Genomic DNA, 19,109 nt, shown 5'->3' on the forward strand with positions numbered 1-19,109 from the left:
ATGCTGAAATGCTGCGAGTATCTTATAGCGTGCTAGAAAGAAGGGGGGTACGCGATGGACGCAACAGGAAGGCCACGTTCCGAGTTAGCCTAGGATGAAGTATCACTGCTTAACTCAATATATTTTATGCAAGTAGCTTTAGCTAAGTGACAGACGCGTGTATGGGGAAACTTAGAGAAGTTTGCTTCAGCTACGTCTCACAATCAGGGCTCGTAAGATGAACTTTGGACGGATCCCAATGTAAACCACTGTAGTTTATTGCTGCTTCTCACGGACACCGACGGTTACCGTCGTAATTACACCGGCATCCAGCTCCATGTTCGCAAAACCGACCAGTCCCGTCGCATTAAACTGAACGCCCGGGTACGTCATTGCGGCGTCCGCCAGTGGCTCAATGTACACCTTCGGAACCCTTACGCCCTACGCGCTACCAGTGCCCGTCACTATGAACGACACGCTCAAGACGGTGTCAGCGTCGTTCGGCCTGCACGAAACATCCTAGTTCAAGCCGCTGTTGCTCTGCTGTGAGGAACTGGACACCGAAATGTTCGGGCTGTCTCCTGGATCAAGCGCACAGACTCGTCGAGTAGACCTACCATATACTCCTTCACAAATTCACGTTCATTGTAGCTATACAGTACCTATGGCGAGTCTTTCTCTTCGTCACACAAACTAGAATTCGAGATGAAATTGGCCAGCATCTCGTCCGCGAAATTGTCGATATTCATGTCCATATTTAAATCTAGCGGATACGTAAAACACGAGGATGTATACTGTCGGTGCGTCCTTTAGTAATCGGTTCACACTGCAGAAGGTCAACAAACTCGCGATTGCGGTTTAGAAACGAGCACATATCAATGTTGTGCTGCGACAAACTAGTGCGTTGCACAGTGACCATGCTCCCACTCACGCTAAAGTCGCTCTCTATTTGGCAGGACGAAGCTGGGATAGCGAACAGCAATCGTGCGACTCTTGATAGAATTTTGTACTCACCTTGGTGTTCAATTCTCCGCCAGAATGGTAACACAGATTCGGGTGCTCCATTCGGTGAGCGCCCTACCGCGATTGGGTCGTCAATCCAACGGTCTAATTCCTCTGCATTGCGTCGGTGCATCCGGTCTGAGGTGATGACTTGTGGTCTGCGTGGCGGAGGAGCAAATAAATTCTCCAATTGACTAAAATATGCTACAGGAGTGGGAGAAGGAGGTTCAGCAGCATCGATAGGCTCTGCGACGGCTTCCATAAGAGTGAGTAGCTTATCGCGAATCTTCTCATTCACTCTGTCTCGCTTAGCACAAGCGTCACGAGTGCCGATGCCGTGCTGACGACACACCAGAAGCACAACAGCATTTAGACTCAATCTTGGACTTTTGTAAATCGAGTGAAGCCTTTGTTGCATTTCAAACACAAAAGAGCTCTCAGTCATCTTGGCGCTATCATCGTAACGACAAAAGTACCGCTCGTCAAGTGCATTCCGTAGTAGCAGACGTGTAGACTTTGCTAGTGGCAGCAACTCGCTGGAATCAATTCACCGAGGGTTCTTCTCTGTCGCCAGATAGTGTCGAACTGGTTTTTCTGGGTTAAGTTCGTTCAAACAAAATTTGAATGGCTTCATCAGAGCTTCGACTTGAGTCGCAGACTCAGCTTGACAGGCACGCGTCTTAGCTCTGTCACAGGCTGCAAAATTGATAGGAGCTGGATCAGATTGGTTTCTTGAGCTGCCAGTGGGAATACAACTGGTGGTTTTTATCCCGAATTGCTTTTTTCGCTCGCTCTGCATACCACGACTCCAAAGCAGGCCACTTTTCTAAGACACGCTTAATGGAGCTTGTCAAACTTAAAAACCGAAAGGCCAAATGGCTCAACAACTTCGTTGAGGAAGTTCCGGTCTGGGTTTTGCACAGCGCTTCGACAAATCACCAGTAACCTCAACTGGCCGAACTTGGTAGATTGTCCGTGTCAGCTTTGCAATTAAATCACGCATGTCGGGATTTTTGCATGTAGCATTGTCATTCATTCCACAGGAAGCCTTCGTTGCCGCGTGAGCCATATGAGCCACGCACCATTCTCATTGCAAATCGAGCTCTTCGGTCAGCAAGCCCACAGCATCGGAGCCCTTATCGCTGGTGGCACTGTAGAAATCCTTAACGGTCAGCTGGAAATCCTCCAAAGTGCGCTTCACCCACAGCGAAAAAGGTCGTCTAATCCCGCCATATCGATCACCATAGGCGGGGTTAAACTTGCGTGTTCCCAAAAGTACAGACCGAAACTGCCAATTAGTATCAGTAAGATATACTCGCAAGCCGAGGTATTTCTCGCCCGTCGTTTTGCATGTCCAGAAGTCCGCCACCATCGTGAAGTTAGGAAACAATTGGCGATTTGAATGGATAAATTCGATTACTTCCTTAGCTGTCGACACATAGAGCTCGATAATTGATTCTTCGATAAGCTCAGCAGTGATGACGACCTACATCTCGTCTTTGACCACGAGAGCTTCTTTGAGCCTTGATTCCTCGTACTCGCCTATCCGGAGCGGTAAATTGTGGTTAACAATGCGCAACGTCGCGAGGAGAAGATTTAAACGGGCAGGATTGCGAGAGTACAAAACAGACGAGCGTAAGTGTTCAATCTCTTCTTCCCGCTTTTGTTTTGTTGTCATCGCCTTCTTTGTTTTTGGAGACTCCAAGTGATGAACTAGTCGCAGGTGCTTCACGGCGGTGGACGTCTTTCCATGCGACAGCAGCAACAAGTTGTCGGCGGTATCAGTGCGTCGGCAATACTCATCTGCCAGGCAAATATAGCCAACCTTCGTTTTGGTTCCTTCGGTGTATTTAACACGGACGCCCCAATCGAATATGAAGGAACTCTCTCCGGGCTGTATGGGCTTTCTCTTGAAAGGACCGATATCGGCCCAACTCTCGACGGCACGCTTCACCGCTGCTGGTGGGTCCAACGTTGTAGTCATTACGTCAGAGCAAGGGGGCAAATACCTTGTACGGAAGTGCTGGGTCCACTGTGTAGATGTGTTATCCGCGTCTGGTAGCCCAGGCCGCCGCCGCGTGCTTCACGATGACTGGGAAATGTATGCAGGGAGATCGCCGTGGTTTACGAAAGAACATCGCGAATTTCCACCAGTAAGGAGCGCCACTGAAGGAGCACAGCTTTGACGCTGGCTCTTGAAAAAGAATAAATTCCTAGTTTTGCTCGTAGCCATCGTACTTATGTGGAAGGAAGAATAAAACCTCAAAAACCGTGCTCCCCAATTTTGCGAGAATCTTTTAACCTCGTTTGTGGTGGCTGTATCTCGTGGGTCGGACCCACGGTGGGAATCTTGCAAAAGCACTTCAACTACAGTATGAAGCCATTTGTCCACGATGGCTACATTGATCCGACCATCACTCCTGAAATTGATCAGCACCATGCCGCATTTGGAGGAATTCTTCACCCACGTAGAAGAAGCGGGCTTTTGCTGGGGCTCCGATGCTCCGGAAGACGCGAAGCCTAGTCGAAGCACCGACGAGGGGCTGAAGGGCAGCGGTGTGCTGTATCTACACGGTCCCAAAGACGCAGGCCAGACGTCACTACTGCTACAGTTCGGCTTCACACAAGTCAAGGCTGGCAGAAACGTGGTGCTCGTCATGTGTGGCGACGCCGGCGCGTCCCAGCAGCCGGCGGCGTCGGAGATCGTTCCGCTTACTGCGTGTTCCAAATGTAATCTGCCCGTGCAGACCGGAGAGAACAACGGCATCTGGAGCCGCATCCACATCAAGTACGCCAAACCTCGTTAAAATATATTCAATTAATTTTCTTTACTAACGATATTTTATTTTTTATTGTATAGATATCTTCGCAGCTGCGTGGAGTTGCAACACTTCTTGTGCTCGCTGCACGTGATGGACAAGGAGACGTCAGTGTTGCTGATTGAAGGCTTCGAGAGGTTCTTCACAGGCCAGAGGTGACTCAAATGCCGACTGTACTTGAATGGTTAATTACTCCGGAAGCTAAAATTGATGTTGTGCTACTTGCAGTCACATGAGCAAAGTGTACCAGACGCTGGCATTTCTGTTGGAAGCTCAAAACTACATGAAGAGCGCTACCGGGTCGGGAGTTGCCGTTGTTACGGGGAATTCGGATGCGTTTCTACTTCGAGATCGGCCAGTATTACGTCGATGGTGCAGATTTTTGGAGATCGCATCTCACGTCGAACAACCAGACGCATTTACGCTTCGTGAGGAGGTTGAGAGTGTCGCTGACGTGAGTGAAGACACGCCGAGAGTCCAAGTAAAATACGAATTCGCCCTGCCAAGTGACGAAAGCAGTGGCATGTTTCAACTCCTGCACGTACAGACACGTACACGGCAATGATGACAATGCTGGTACGGTTGTTTCTCTCTCATTCTCCTTTGTATCGGGTTAAATAAGCGGTGGTCTGGTACAACTAACTATCCTGTTGATTTTCTACGTTATTTGTCATTCCTTACTCGCTATTTAGAGTTTTTTTCTACCTATTCTTGAAATCGTGAAAGAATCACTCGACTCCCGCTGGTGATGTCTCTCCCGTTACAGGTGCAGTTGCCACTGCCTCCACAGGTGAACCACTTGTCCCGTTACTTTCGTTGCTATCTGTTGCCTTCGTCGGTGTACTGGAAGCAGACGAGTTATCCTGGCGATTCTTTATCCACCCACCTGCTCGCACAGTCTTAAGCTATTCGTGTTATCCAAAACAAAACACATTACTCATTAATCAGCCACTTCACAGGCCAAGACGGGGGGGGGCGTCACGTACATCAATAAGCAGCTTCTTGACGCGATCTGGGAGCTGACAGTTTTCCTGAATTCGAACTAAAACAGCGAAGTACTCGTCCATCGTTCGTCGTGAGGCTGGACTGGATCCATCGAGTAAATCGCCGACCAAGTTCAGGAGTCCACAGGCCGCTTCGATGATCTCCGCTTGGGGCTTCACCTCGTCATCCAGCATCATCGCCACACAGACGTGCATGATGTTCTCAGTCAACAATTGTCGTCGGAAGAGCTCGCCCACGAAGCCTACATTCTGCAGCATACACTTCCTTCGCCACGAGTGTTGCGCCGCTCCGCTACTCCCGTTCTTCTTCAAATTCGAGGACTGACTATCAGGTTCTTCAATCAGCGATTCGTAGCACTTGGTGAGTAGAATCCGACGGAAATTGATCGTCTTGGCGCCGTCTTTAAACTCCGGTGTGCGCTCCGACATGCCCGTACACAACTTGGCATACGAGTTGCTGTGAGGTACGTTAAAGATATCGGTTATTAATCTGACCGGCAATAAACCTTTCTCGTTAGGACCTACCTCTGATTTGGGTTTGCAATCGCATGATCAAAAAGCAAGCCTATGATTTCTTGCAGGGTATGTGTGCAGCTGATCGTGATCCCCATAAACGACTCGAGGATGGAGCTCACCGTTTCTGCCTTGACGTCATCCAGCAGTCTACAGCGCAACAGTGTCAACATGAGTGTATACTTGTAACAAGTGTATGCACAACGAACCTGGCTATCCGGCGCTTGGCGCTAATTGCTTCCTCGACTGGGTTAACCGGTTCGACTTCAGGCACATTTGCCTTGTCCGAGCTTTTGGTAGACTCCTCAGGTGGGCCTGTGTAAAGCCCCATGTTCATGGCCGCAGCATACTCCGTCGGGTTAAAGTAGCACACCAAAGACGCGTCATACGACAAGACGCTCCCCCGTTGCTGACGGTTTTTGTCCTTCTTGCCTTTCTTGCCTTTATTCTCCCCCATTACAGCGTCTGCACCGATCGTATCTGCCCACGTGAAATCCTCCGGCATCATCTCAAACAGAGGTTGAAACTATAGCGATTTAATCCACACAGTTCGGGTAAATGACCGCTCATCTCTAAAGGTTAAATCACCAACGGTACCTGTAGAAGCTCTTGCATGGTATACACCAGTCTCCCTTTCACCTTATTACCAATTTTCTACCAGCACAACACATTAGAAAAAAAAATTCTCTAACAAAAAAAACTTTTTCACGTACTTTTGACGGAGTTGGATTCTTCACGACATCTGGGATGCCCTTGACCACACGATCTCCCAGTGGTTGGAACTGTAACATCGTGGCACGATCTCGTGAGTGTTTCAAACGCCCTGAAATTCTCTGTGTCTCGTCATTTACCGCCAGTAAATATTCCTTCGAGTAGATAAATCGGTCGTGCAGCGGCGAGTATCCCTCCTGCAACCATTTTGACCTCATCAGGTTTCTTTGAACTCCTCCAAAACGCAGTAACTGTCCTTTCGTACGTAAGAAATGGGTTCTCCGTTCTCATCGAGTGCGACGTCATGTCCGAACTCAGAGGCTCGCTCCAGCGCTGTCTTGCTATTGGTTGAAGCGACAGCTACTAGTGTGGATGCCTCTTTCTCGACCGTCTCAACTGGCGTCTTGTCTTCGCTACAAGGCGATTTCTCCTTAACGGGAGACGCAGCAGACGAAGATTTCGTCGGAGAAGCTGCTGGAGCGGAGAAACTGCAGTGCAAAGAGAATATTAAAGACGGAATTCACAAGTATAGAGTGCAGCTAGGAATCCATATGCGTGCGACGTACGTGGGGACCCACTCGCCCGCGTTTGGGTTGAGCTTGGACATGCTGGGGATGCTTATTACGCTAGGCGGTGGTCTGCTATTTGCTCAAAATGTAATTATCAAGTCATGCAAATGAAGTCAAATGATTGGCAGATATTGAAAGACCTGGCTGGGGATCCGAATAAATACAGTACGAATATATAATGATTGTTTTACTAAAAGCAATATATTTTACGCAAAATCTCGAGTCCATGTTTTTCTCAGTATGTTTTTCGTAGGTTTTAACCATGTTTGGCCATGTTTGTAAAATAAAATATATTTCGGATTTTTAAATTACTGATTTGTGTTTGTGGCCACTCAACTTTCTGCCGCATGTGGGACGAGAAGCTCGCCGCCCCCCTTCGGCTCTCTCAAGGCAGCTAAGCTCACTGACCTGCCCGCGACAGTTAGAATACACTCTCCCCCTTCTCCCCCACAGTGTGGCAACCGGTACATGCGCTGTTAGGATTCTCCAAGGATTATATCGCATCTAACGTGTCGTTTGTTTGCTTTTTCCAGATTTTCCAGCTGTGGTAGGGTAGTTCATTCCTTCCGCCGCTATCCAACGGTTTCTCCACTACGTCCGTGATATATAAGGTTGTATCTCATACGAGTAAAGGGTACGATTCGAGTATACGTGCAGTTACTATGCTGTGCAGTACGAAAGGATCATGTTTTGACGATGACTATGCCTCAGAGAAGGATTCGAGTTATCAAATAGCGTTTCGTGTTTGAAGACACAACAGCTGCAAGTGGCAAGTGCTACAACGGTCGTACGTACACACGCAATGTCGAAATGGCGGTGAATTTGCTTTTATCTAAATTATGTTTTTAATATGATTTTGTACATGATTTAGTAATGGTTCGTACCAAGAACACTGCGAAGATTTTGCGAGCGCTTGAAATAAAGGCAACCACCAGTAGCAGCAGCAGTGATGCTGGAGATTCTAGTGGACACGATCGGCTTCCGTATACTGGTAGTTCTGTTGTGAGCGCAACTGGGCTTGATGGCATTCCACATGCCCAAAATACAGAAGAGATGGAAACTAGCACCCAACTGGCTGATAGTAATGTGAATTTGGAATCGGGAATCTAGGCTGCCTGTGAGCAGCCGACTACAAATTACAGTGGGGTCGAGAAGTGTGGTGATGCTGGCTCGAGTGGAAGTCGCAAGCGGGACCACGCCGAGTGTGAAGATGAATTGTACTACGCTCCTCCGCTACGAAAGTACTACAAAAGCTGGAAGCATCTGGAGAAATGGTTGACGCAATATCAACAGGATGCTCATTCCGTGCTGGTAATTTCGGAGACACAAAATGTGCGGCTGCGAAACCTAAAGATAGCGAAGATGAAGATACACATTGGCAAACCGAAGGCTGAGTTACCTCTTGTCCCAGAAAATCTGGACCCGTACCAGCGTGTCTACATATGCACGCACGGCTGGAAGGAACGCGTCCGTTCTAAAGGCATCAGACCTCGACAAACCGTGAACAGTGTGGGATACCCAATGCGATTTCGTGCCCAATACGTTCAGCTCGCTGATGGAGAGTGGCGTATCGAAATCAAGCAAGCCTTTTACGGACACAACCATACTATGTCAGAGGACGTGTACAGGATGTACCCCTCAGTGCGACGAGTACCTCAAGATTCTCCAATCATGAGCGACGTGGAGCTTATGGTAGCAAGCGGCAGCAAGGCGAGCAGAATCTACGATTGCATTCGTGAACGAACGCCTCATTACATCCAATTAAAGGATGTGCACAACCTCATTGCTCGGATAAAAAAGTCCGGTACGACAGACCTTCTATTTGATTTTGATCGTTTACTCACTATTATATTTATTAGGTGGTAGTCTAAGCGATGAAGACCTCGTGGCAGAACTTTTGGTTAGCTTCGAGCTCGAGTCTGCAGGAAACGTGTCGGCTGTCGACGAGGATACTGATGGGCATACCGCCGTTGTGACTATTAGCTCGCAGCATATGCGTAAGCTGTACAAGCGTTTTCTAGAGATACTGCTCGTAGACTGCACTCACTAGACGAACAGGTGCGTCCGAACCCATGTCATGTTTCGTTATGTTTTGACCATGATTTTGTGTGATTTAAATCTTACGAGTACACGGCTTCGTTGTGTTTTGTCATGGCAATCAGATATAAGTATCAACTGTGTACGCTGATGGTGATGGGTCAGTTTGGCCACGGCCAGGCTGTTCAGCATTCTGTACTTGAGAGAAACACAGATTGGCACATGAAGAAGGCAGTTGAACAATTTCAGTTAGCAAACGATTGGAAGCGTACTCAGGTCATCATGGTGGACAAAGATCTTACTGAAATTGGTGTGCTACGCACCAAGTTTCCAGACGCACGGATCCTTTTGTGCCAGTTTCATGTAGTGAAGTGGCTACGTGGCGCAGTTCGTGATGACAAAAAATACGACACGTACCCGAGTGGGATTCTAAAACAAATGGATCACTGCGTTTCGAGCATGGTGTATTCGAAGTCTGATGATGAATTTGAGCAGCACGCAGCCGAATTCAAACACCTTGCATGTCGGGATGATCGCTTCTCTTTGTGGAACTACTTTGACAAGAATTGGGTTGCTTGCAAGGATATGTGGGTTACGGTTTACCGCATAAATTTGCCACACTTCCGAAACAACACCAACAACAGGTTGGAAATTTTTTTCGGAAAGCTGAAAGCCGACTTGGATAGCTCTATGTCCATGCGGGAGTGCTTGGAGGCCACAATACGCTACCAGCGTCGAAAAGAGGACGAGTATGCAACTCGCGTCGTCATGCCCGGCACCCGTCGCGACCTGTCGTATGAGGATGAGATGAATCAGCTTCTCGGGATGACGAGTGAGTGGTTAGCAGACGTGATCGAGCCGGAGTACAAGTTTGCAGTGGAGTCTGAGTCTGCTAAGATGTACAGCATCTCGGACGACGATCTCTACGTCAATTTTATCCGGGACGGTCACAACTATCGCGTCAACAAGTACAACTGGATGTGCTCCTGTGAATTTTCGTCGACGATGAAGCTGCCTTGTCGACATTAGATGATTTACCGCAAGCACGTCGCTCACCTGCTTACGATTCCATATTCATCCATTCCTGTTAGGTAAAGTGTACATGTTGTCCATGTTTTGAGCATGTTTTTTAAGTAATGACCATTATTCGCTTTCATGTTTACGCGATTCGACCATGTTTTGTTACCATGTTTTCGGTCTATGAGCTCCTTCATCAGATGGTTGCGCATGGGATCTTTGGATGAGGAAATAGCTTCCGTGGATGTACCGTTGCGTATATCATCGGCTCGAGTTGATGATTTTCGTAAGAAGCGCATGACTGAGCGCGATAAGTTCAAGGTGGCTCAGAGTGCCCTCAGCCGATTAACTACTGAGCTATCAGACCTACCGGACCACAAGTTTGCGGCTGCACTTGATGACTTGGAAAAATGGCGGGGCCGCTTACGCCTCGGAGATACCATGATGAAAACGCCACACCATTCAGAAGAATCTGATGAAGAAGTAGCTCCTACGCAAATCGATGCACAGGCTACTTCTGATGATGATGATGAAAAAGATGAAGCTGTACACGTGGATACTGTAGCAGATGAAACGGCTACAACTGAGGACAAACAAACAGAGAAATGTAAACAAAAGACAGTGAGTATGAAGCCATTCAAGCCTAGAACTCGAGTTGGACGACCACGAAAGGATAAAGCAGCTGATGCAGCTCATCGGAGGCAATCACGGAAGGAGTATAACCAAGGTTCAAAACTGAGAGGGGCCTTGAGAGGTGATGATGTGGTTGAAGTTGCAGAATTTATCATGTCGTGTGAGCCCCCGTTAGGTAATCTGTCCTCATTTTAAGTACGTTTGAGGTACGCCACCTCCGATCCAACCCCAAGCAATTATCGGTAATATGGCGAGTTCCGGAGCCAAGTGTCATTCCATATCGACTACCGGAAGGTATGGTTTGCGAGGGCCTACGATTGTAAAAGATGCTTCGGTGAAGCTATCGATTTGTGTACACCTGTGGATACAACTGCTGAGTGTTGGATGCTCATTGTTGATTCCATTGGAGACTTTACACACCAACAACTGCTGGCTATGCAGTATATATGGACTCTCTGTCATGCGAGTGAGAAGGGTATGCAATGCTATTCATGGCTTATGAGTATCGCAGACGACCTGATTTGTTACGATAAAACCGCCGGTTTAGCTAAGCGAATGCTTGATGCTTGGCCGAACGAACGCCTTCCTGGGTTTGGAGAAGGTGTGGACATTGAATGGTCTCATCTGTATTGTGCCCGTGTCGACTGCTGGTATAACGACAATACGATCACCGCTTACGGAAAGATGGTAGAAGGCGTCTACAGCAACAACACAACTATTTTGCTGCCGCCCATGAAAACACCGGTACCAAAGACCCCAAAGAAAGGAATGCGTATTCCACCTACGATACTGAGCTTGATCTCTGCAGCCAGTTCGGGACGAATTTTCTTGCCGCAGAATATTAACAGAACTCACTGGACCTGCCTCGTGGTGGATGTATATACGCAGACTGTGTGCTGCTACGATAGCATGGACAAGCGCGCTAACCACAACTTGCTTGCAGAGCTGGCAGATGAGATCGTGAAGAAATGTCTTCCAAAGGCTTTTAGCATCACAGCCGTGCATAGCCCCATCCAGAAAGACGGTAATAACTGCGCGGTATTCGTCTGTTTGTACCTCTGGCGCCGGTTCTGAAAGGGAGCAGACAGCAATTACACGGCCAATGGATTGTTACGCTGTTGATGGGATATCCTGCGTACCATCATGGAGTTCAGCGACGACAGCAAAGGCAAAAAAAGCTAGCTAAGTAGACACAGTTTCTAAGTCCGAAAACATACATGTTTCCATGTTTCCATGACCTCACCATGCTTTGACATGAGTACAGCAAAATCTCTCATTACAAACGGTAGTTTGACCATGCAATACAGTAGTTGAGAAACGTCCGACAAAGCCAAAGCGCACTCATTCCTCAATTTTCACACCCTACTGTGAATATGGTTGCCCATGTTACGCCATATCACAAACATATTCAGCATAAACTTCACGCTCCTCGTAATTTATTTTTTAGAATCATGGACAAAACCTAGCGATACTCCATGATTTGGCCACCTAACCCTTTTAGAAAACATGGGCTGTAGCATCCGCCTATATTTTATCACCTCCGTATGTAATTTACTGCGATAACAGCACTAGAATTATGCTATTAGATCGGTTGTAAAACAAGTAATTTTTGATCATAGCTATTATATAATAATAGTGCGGCCAGTTTCGAAACGATTATCTTTATCTCGTCAACAATAGGAGGTGCATGTCTTTGTCAATGGAGTAATAGAGACCTTTAGCCTTTGGAAAAACTCAGGCCTTGGAATAAGAATTTTCGTCGTCCTGAATATATTCCAGTGGAATAGCGATGGAATATAAGGGAAATGGCCAATTTCGGGCCGTTTTCGAGACGCCCAATTATTCTTCTCATAACTCGGGATCGCGTTATCAGAAGAGACAAAATGTGGCAGGTTTGGAAAGCCCACCATCTCTTCTACTCCTTAATTTTTTTGTGCTGCCGGACCAATCAAACTGATGGCATAAAGGTTCTGCGAGATTTTCAATTGAATTTGAGCCGATTGCCAATTAAGGGCTGGATTTTGACTTGAATAAAGTACCGGTGGTCTACAGAGAGGCGACCACGAAAATCGCATGGTAATAGGGATCGGGTTACTGCATCATTATATCTGAGATAGATGATTTACAAATTGAAAGTATATTGAATAGTGAAGGTGCATCAATTTGTCAAAGTGATTATCGCATTTCTTAATTAGTGCTGACAGCTCAGTCGCTAAGACGGCTAGCTTATTGAGGGCCCTTCGGGGAGCAGGGTTGTCGCGAGTTCGAGTCCGCTTGATCACGTTTATTCTCCGCACTAAATGGTAAGTAAAGTTTTCTATTCAAAGCTCAGTCAAAGCATCCAACTAACACTCTTTTGATCTAAACCACAACCGAACAAACAATGTTGGCAGGCATAGCTGGCTCTGATATCGGCTTATTAGGTTTTTTGGTTTGAGCGGTTTTGTTGCACTCGCCGCAGCCTCTTCTAACTTCGCCTGCGTCAGCCATTGGCCACCCAGCTCGACTCGCTTGCGCTTTGTTGATTTCTTCGGCCGTACGGGAAGCCTGAGAACCTCATGTTCGACCGTCGACTTTACGTGCAGCCACGTTGCAAGGTGCGCGTGGCTAGGGACTCCATTCTTGTTGTAGACACCTAGTCTATTGCTCATGTTTACCAAAGAAAGCGGAAAATTCCGCATGCTTTGAATCCAACCTTGATGTTCCGGCCAATTTTGCTGTCGTCCACGCCATGCTCGCCAAGCGTATCGCTGTCGTCTTGTCAATCGTGTAGCGTCCATCGTCGTCCTCCTCCACCATTCCGTAAATTAAGTTGCATAATTTTAACTTGAGTGTGGCAAAGACAGCAACATCTAGAGGTTGTAGCAGGTGGGTTGCATTTGGCGGCAGCAAAACGAGTAGGATATCCAAATCCGAGGCCTTTTTGACCACGCCCGCGGAGTAGTGAGAGCTGCATCCGTCCAGTACAAGCAGCAGCGGCCGCTTCACGGAACTTGGCACAGATTTCGCGAAAAATAACAGCCACTTCTCAAACAAAAACGTATTGATGAAACCTGAGCTAGACGTAGTAATGGAAGCCCCTGGTATATCACAATTCTTTAGTATATCCCATTCAACCGTCTTTCCCGGCAGGATGAAGGCGGGTGGCACGACAAAGCCAGCACTGCTTCCACATGCTACAATTGTAACGGGATTACATGGTGTGGAGCACACAGGGGTACGAAGTACCCGGAGAGTTAACAAACTCTCAGTACATAAGTTGGAGAGTTAACAAGGTCTCTCAGTACGTTGGCTGAAAGCCACACGTTATGCATTTGATTAGGGTTTAACTATGCTAGATAGTTAAAGAGATACATTTACCCCTAGGCGGCTTGGCGGCAATAATAGTAATTAAAACACTTCTGGTTTGAGGCATAAAAGTTAAGGTGTTAACTTTGAGCCCTGGTCTTGGGCTGTAAGTGTCCTTTGGATAAGGAACTTAGTATTAGTGACTCTTTGAGTCGAACGTCTTCCTCTGACGCTAAAGCTACGGCAGCCCCGCTGCAACAATAGTCAGGTGAAAACTAATAGCAGGATCCATGCTCCACACGTTAGAGGATCCTCGCACCGCCACCACTTTTTGCTCTTGTTTCGTGTTTGAAAGACAGTTTCATCCATGTTGAACACGCGCGACGCATCCAGCTTTAGCTCAATAACTAGCTGGGCTAGTGAGTTAAACAAAGTAGTCAGATTTGTAGAGTCAATATTATTCCGCTTCAGCGTGAGCTTCTGAGCCGTGCGACTTGCCAGCGTTGGATGGCGCTCCATGAATCGCCGGTACCAGCCATCCCCGACAGAGCGACCACACACAAGGAGTGCCACCTCCTGGGCCTTACGCAGGAACTGGTGGCGGTCGGCAGGAAACCCAACAAGCTGCCGACCGACTACCCACTCGTAAATATGGCGTTCTGCCTCTTCAGGCAGCAGTGGACGTGGTCCTCTTCGAGCGGGTTCCAGCGACTTGCCACTGGTAGCAGCTTGAACCCACTTGCGAATGGTTCGCTTTAGAATTCCCATTCTTTCTGCAACTGCAGACACTGGTACGCCTCCTCGAACCAGGGCTACCGCTTCAGCTTTTACCTCTGTCCGGTACTTGACCATGGCGTATTAGCTCGGTGGCACCAAAGCATTTGTTTCCCGCCATTCGTCTATCAATGTCTGAAGGTTTCGTAATTAACGTATTTCGACCACCCATGGTCTCTCATTTGCATATAACAAGTTTTATTGGTTGTAAGTTTGGCTCGGCCCTTAATTGGTCGGCGGCCCCAAACTGGCCGTTTTCCTTAGTAGTGATATCGATCGGTAATCTATCCGTCATTTATTCAGATTTTATTCAGATACCAAAAGATATTCCAGCAGCTAAAGCTCCTTAATGAGACTGAGATGGTTTATTAGTGTGCTTAATTAAATAGCTATTTGGGAGCAAGTCGAAGACGGCCTGAATATTTGAGTGCAGCTTATTAATTTCTATTTTTAAAACAGATAATAATTTAAATTATTATTCGTCGCTGACTTCCCTATTGCTTGACTATTTATTGACGATGGTCTAATGATAGAACATTCGGTGCGACTGAAACGAGAAAGCATCTGGCTTCTACCTACTGTATGGCCGTCAACACTTCTTTGCGCTGTAGTCTACGCCGTGCGATATGGAATAAAGCGCTAAGTGTCCAACACGTTGTGGTTCGAAACGCTATCCAAACATTTATGTTTTCCTGGATGGTATGCGGCTGTTTCTCTCTCGGAAATGTCTTCAGTGGGGAAGCCTCATCGCATCAGTCCGGTACCGAGTTAATCATCGCGAATACAATCTGGTTTGCGCTTGGGTACTGCACACTTAATTGGATTGGCTATGTCCCTGCAATGCGCTCTCTCCACTTTGTCAACATTTCTGGTGGACGTCCAACTGTCCGATATTGTTTGATAAGACTAGCTGCAGGGCTATACGGGTATGCCGTGGTCACAGTGGCATTATTAGCTGGTGTGGGGGTTCTCGTAGCGAATACTTGTCTTCAAGAATACAAGATGGACATGTACTTGTCAGCTGCATGTGCTTCTATTTACAACACTGGAGTCATACGTACCTTCCGAAACATTTACTATACGGAGACACGTGAGGGTCGTGAAAGTCAACTTCGGCGGCAACGCTCTTAAGGCAAAGGCAGTAAAACCAATAGCGTCGTCCCCTTGGCAGGCGACCGAGTACCCGTACGTCGGCGGCGTTGGTGGGCAGTGCATATAAAGATAATTTCGGAGATTTTAGGAGTACCACTGATTGGCGGATATGTGCATCTCTTTGAGCCAACAAAGACTTGCAGAACGTGGAGACGTGATTATCGCGTGGTTTATGATTGGTACCACCTTGTTGAAGCTGGTGATCCAGGAACTCATCAAGTTGTACATTTTGAAGTCACGAGTGCGTGATATCCGTACAATGTGCATTCTTGTGAGTCTTCCTACCGTGCTGATCGATACCCAAACCAGAATTCTGCTTCTTTGCCAGCAGAATAGCAACTTTTTCGTTGCCAGTACGATTGGAATGATGTTCATTGAAATAACTTTAAGAGCAATTAAAGCAACAAGGTTGGTGTGGAGTATTCGTCCAAAAGAAAAGATTACGATGCGGACGGCCTCTGCTCATCAACTTACACTCACGGATTTTCGCCAGATATCCAGTAATGTTCAACTCCATCCTTCCAATGAAAACCTCATCCAGAGCTTCGTGCTGCAAAGTAAGAAATGTCACGCGTATCATTCAGCTGAACTGCATGCTGATATGTATGCAGAGTACATCGCTATCGGCTGCTCGGCTGCTGTGCTATACTTTTTGGGTGAAAATACACATTACTATCGCCTCGGGTTGCTTCGCAAGGACGAATCTGTGGGCATCTCCTGGCGTAACGGTCAATTCGTTGCTCTCGCTTTGCAGCTCGCGATTGAGGTGTTTGTCGACTACTTGTCGGTGGTATTTGAGATGGCGCTTGGTGTTCAATTTGCTCAGATGGAAGAACTCAGTTCTTTCTTCGGCGCAGTATTTGCAACTATTGCTTTCCTGAACATTGTCATGACTGCCATGGTGTATTTAGATTAATCGTGCAGGGATTAGCTCGCTAGCACGAGTGAGGTAATATGTTCCAGAGAGTTTGTAAAACGTGTAATACGTTGAAGGCATTAATATTTAGACCTCGTGAACTTTTTAGCTACAATGAATGCCACTGCTTATACTGGAATCTTTCTGGCCATCCGGTCGCCATTTTAAATATACAGTACATGTATTAATATTAATTTTTCCTTAAATTCATAAATCTGGGCTTCATTTAGACTAGATGCTGAGTTCCATTAAAAATGATTATCGACTTGTAGTGTGATGCCACGCCCTGTCGCACAAGTGGCTAAGTTTTTTTTTAATCTAAGATCTAAAATATTCACTTATTCACTTTTTTTCAAAAAATGCAGCAAATAGCAAAATTAAAGTTAAAAAATATGATGGTGTTCGATCTAAGAAACTGATCGCCGGCCGCCCCGTAAACCCGAATCGAACCTTGACCATGTAAGTCATGTTCCAGAGTTCCACACACACGGATCACAAAAGCACACAGATGGATTAGCTTTGCCGAGCAGGCATTAAAGAGAGTGGAATACTAAATACAATATAGTACCAAGTAGCCCTCGTTTGGATCCCTACTCGTACAGTACTGCACCCCGTTTTAGCCCCCTCGGACCTTTTATAAACTTCCGGGTATAATGATCCTAAATCCAAAATAACTATTCAAAACAGTCAAAAGTCCCCCTGAAAAAGCGTAACTTGTAAATTCAGAATCCCCTATATATATCGGATAACAGGGGTTTGAGTACATTGAGCATATCACAATTGAACAGACAATTACCTATGAAAATTAGTCCGACGACCCCTACCGGGTCTTCTGTACTACTGTATTTGTTTTGCTAAAATCTGACTTATTTGCAAATCTTTGATGGCTCACCCTCAAAACACTGTGGTCACTGACCACAGTGTTTTGACCACTGGTCACAGCGCTTGTTTTGTGTAGCGGGAGCAATTAGTGAACATAAAAAAGCGCTGTCGACCACTGCGAATTTCTATTTTGTTTTGAAATAGGCACTTGCTATTCAACCCGACTGGTGTGGAAGAGACAGGCTAATGGTGCCCGACAGCACCCGATCAATACCCGACCATGCCCGACACAAAATAAGTCAGTTGAGCAATCAAGCGTCCGTATACGTATATCCGGATGTGAAGACTTTGTTGGATGAGCGTGCAAGTACGACCGGCATCATGTCATGAGCATGAGAAACTTTATTCAGTAAAGCTCAGTGGGACTGGTAAGTGCAGAATCAAAATCAACTTGTTGAAAGAGTTAACTATAGACACATATATATGTATCTGTAGCGCAGATACATAGCAGCCAGGTACTCGTCGAAGGCCTCCCACGAGGCGAACTCCACCGTGTTGGGTGGTAATGCCACCACGCGTGTGGGGGGACCACCCTCGCTAGTGCTGCTGGTTAAATCGGTTACATCCGACACACTGAAAGCCTCGGAAGACTCTCCATCACCCGAACCACCACCGCTCGCAGCGGGTGTTGGGAGCCAGACGTCGTCCTGGGAGGCTTCTCGGGGCGGCTCAGAATCGCAGCTGTCGCTCTCGTCGATCTCGCGCGCGACAGCCCCAGCTAGCGGCCTCTTCTGGACGGCTCGGACGCGAAGATCCATTTCCCCCTCCTGCAGCCTTACGATCGTTACGCTGTTCGAAATTTAGTGGCTGTCAGGCTGAATGGTATACATGGTACACACTGTATACATCGTACGGATGGGAGCGCGTCAAAAATTTGTAGGGGAAGGTTAACTCAGTCGGTCAATATAGTCACTCTCTTTGAAATAAAACATTTTTTGTCAGCGTCACTCGACTCGACGAAAACGTGCAATTGCGGAATATGCAAAAGCGGGTATAATGCGGCTGGTTCAACATGAAGCTATTACTCCGAGAGAATATAAAAAATGGACAGCCAAGTCTGAATTTCGGACAAAATGGAGTTTGTCCGCTGTGGCACATCCGCGCAGTGATGATAGGGGTTGGTGTGGGTGGTTCTGAGTCTGAGCCTACGGCAATGACATATGCTAGGTTAAAGGGCCCATTTGAAAATTCGCGGCAGTCGAGGAGAGGAAGCATCATGGGGAAGACGGCAGGGCACAAGGCTGCGGGATGCAGCCAAGAACAGGGTCGCGAGGTAGGCATGGACGCGACTGTGAAGAAGGAGCTTGCAGCGGAGGCTACCGCGACGGCCAAGGGCGTCCAGACGTACAAGGAGCGGGAGGACAAGAAGAAACGCATGAAGAACAATCCCTGGAAGACAAGCTCGCGAAAGCTGCGCTACAGGGGACACAAAAAGCCCGTCCGCACCTCCACCAAAGTGTACAATGTCGGCAAAATGAAGGCGATGTACATGAATAGCTTTCTGCGGCTGCCAGGAGTTTGTGAGGCGCTGTCTGCGCGGCGCAATGCTGTGCTTCGTCATGAAGCGGCTCCTCGTAAACCCGAGGTAATCGTTATTGACGACGACGGTGATGACCTCTGGCCGATGGGTGTGGACAAGGTGAGTGTGTCTCGAAACCCAGAGAAGATTAAATTTCCAGACACGGGTCCTACAGATAAGTGCAAGTGCGCTTATGACTGCTTCAGAGACGATTGTCTTAATGCCGACACCAGTTACTACTGCACGGCTGCCAACTGCAGAGCCGCGAAGGAAATTGCTTAAACAGTCTGTACG

The 19,109-nt window shown here is 47.3% G+C and overlaps 3 protein-coding genes across 3 annotated transcripts; 2 read left to right on the top strand and 1 right to left on the bottom strand.

Annotated features, from left to right (window-relative positions):
* Positions 1–3,419: 3,419 nt before the first annotated feature.
* PITG_11368 (uncharacterized protein) lies at positions 3,420–4,562 on the top strand (the record flags this gene model as incomplete). The annotated part of the gene is made up of 4 exons (XM_002900921.1): positions 3,420–3,449; positions 3,531–3,769; positions 3,842–3,955; positions 4,029–4,562. The coding sequence occupies 4 exons, from the start codon at positions 3,420–3,422 to the stop codon at positions 4,363–4,365; spliced, it is 720 nt and encodes a 239-aa protein (XP_002900967.1).
* Positions 4,529–6,635, bottom strand: PITG_11369 (uncharacterized protein; the record flags this gene model as incomplete). Its single annotated transcript, XM_002900922.1, has 9 exons — positions 4,529–4,705; positions 4,787–5,261; positions 5,330–5,467; positions 5,527–5,843; positions 6,031–6,099; positions 6,169–6,225; positions 6,294–6,388; positions 6,446–6,516; positions 6,595–6,635. 9 exons carry the CDS (start codon positions 6,633–6,635, stop codon positions 4,529–4,531), a joined length of 1,440 nt encoding a protein of 479 aa, XP_002900968.1.
* Positions 6,636–15,670: 9,035 nt separating this feature from the next.
* Positions 15,671–16,414, top strand: PITG_11371 (uncharacterized protein; the record flags this gene model as incomplete). The annotated part of the gene is made up of 3 exons (XM_002900923.1): positions 15,671–15,739; positions 15,992–16,055; positions 16,110–16,414. The coding sequence occupies 3 exons, from the start codon at positions 15,671–15,673 to the stop codon at positions 16,412–16,414; spliced, it is 438 nt and encodes a 145-aa protein (XP_002900969.1).
* Between the last annotated feature and the right edge of the window lie 2,695 nt (positions 16,415–19,109).

This window comes from Phytophthora infestans, genomic scaffold, assembly GCF_000142945.1.
Source record: "Phytophthora infestans T30-4 supercont1.23 genomic scaffold, whole genome shotgun sequence".
Lineage (NCBI taxonomy): Eukaryota > Oomycota > Peronosporomycetes > Peronosporales > Peronosporaceae > Phytophthora > Phytophthora infestans.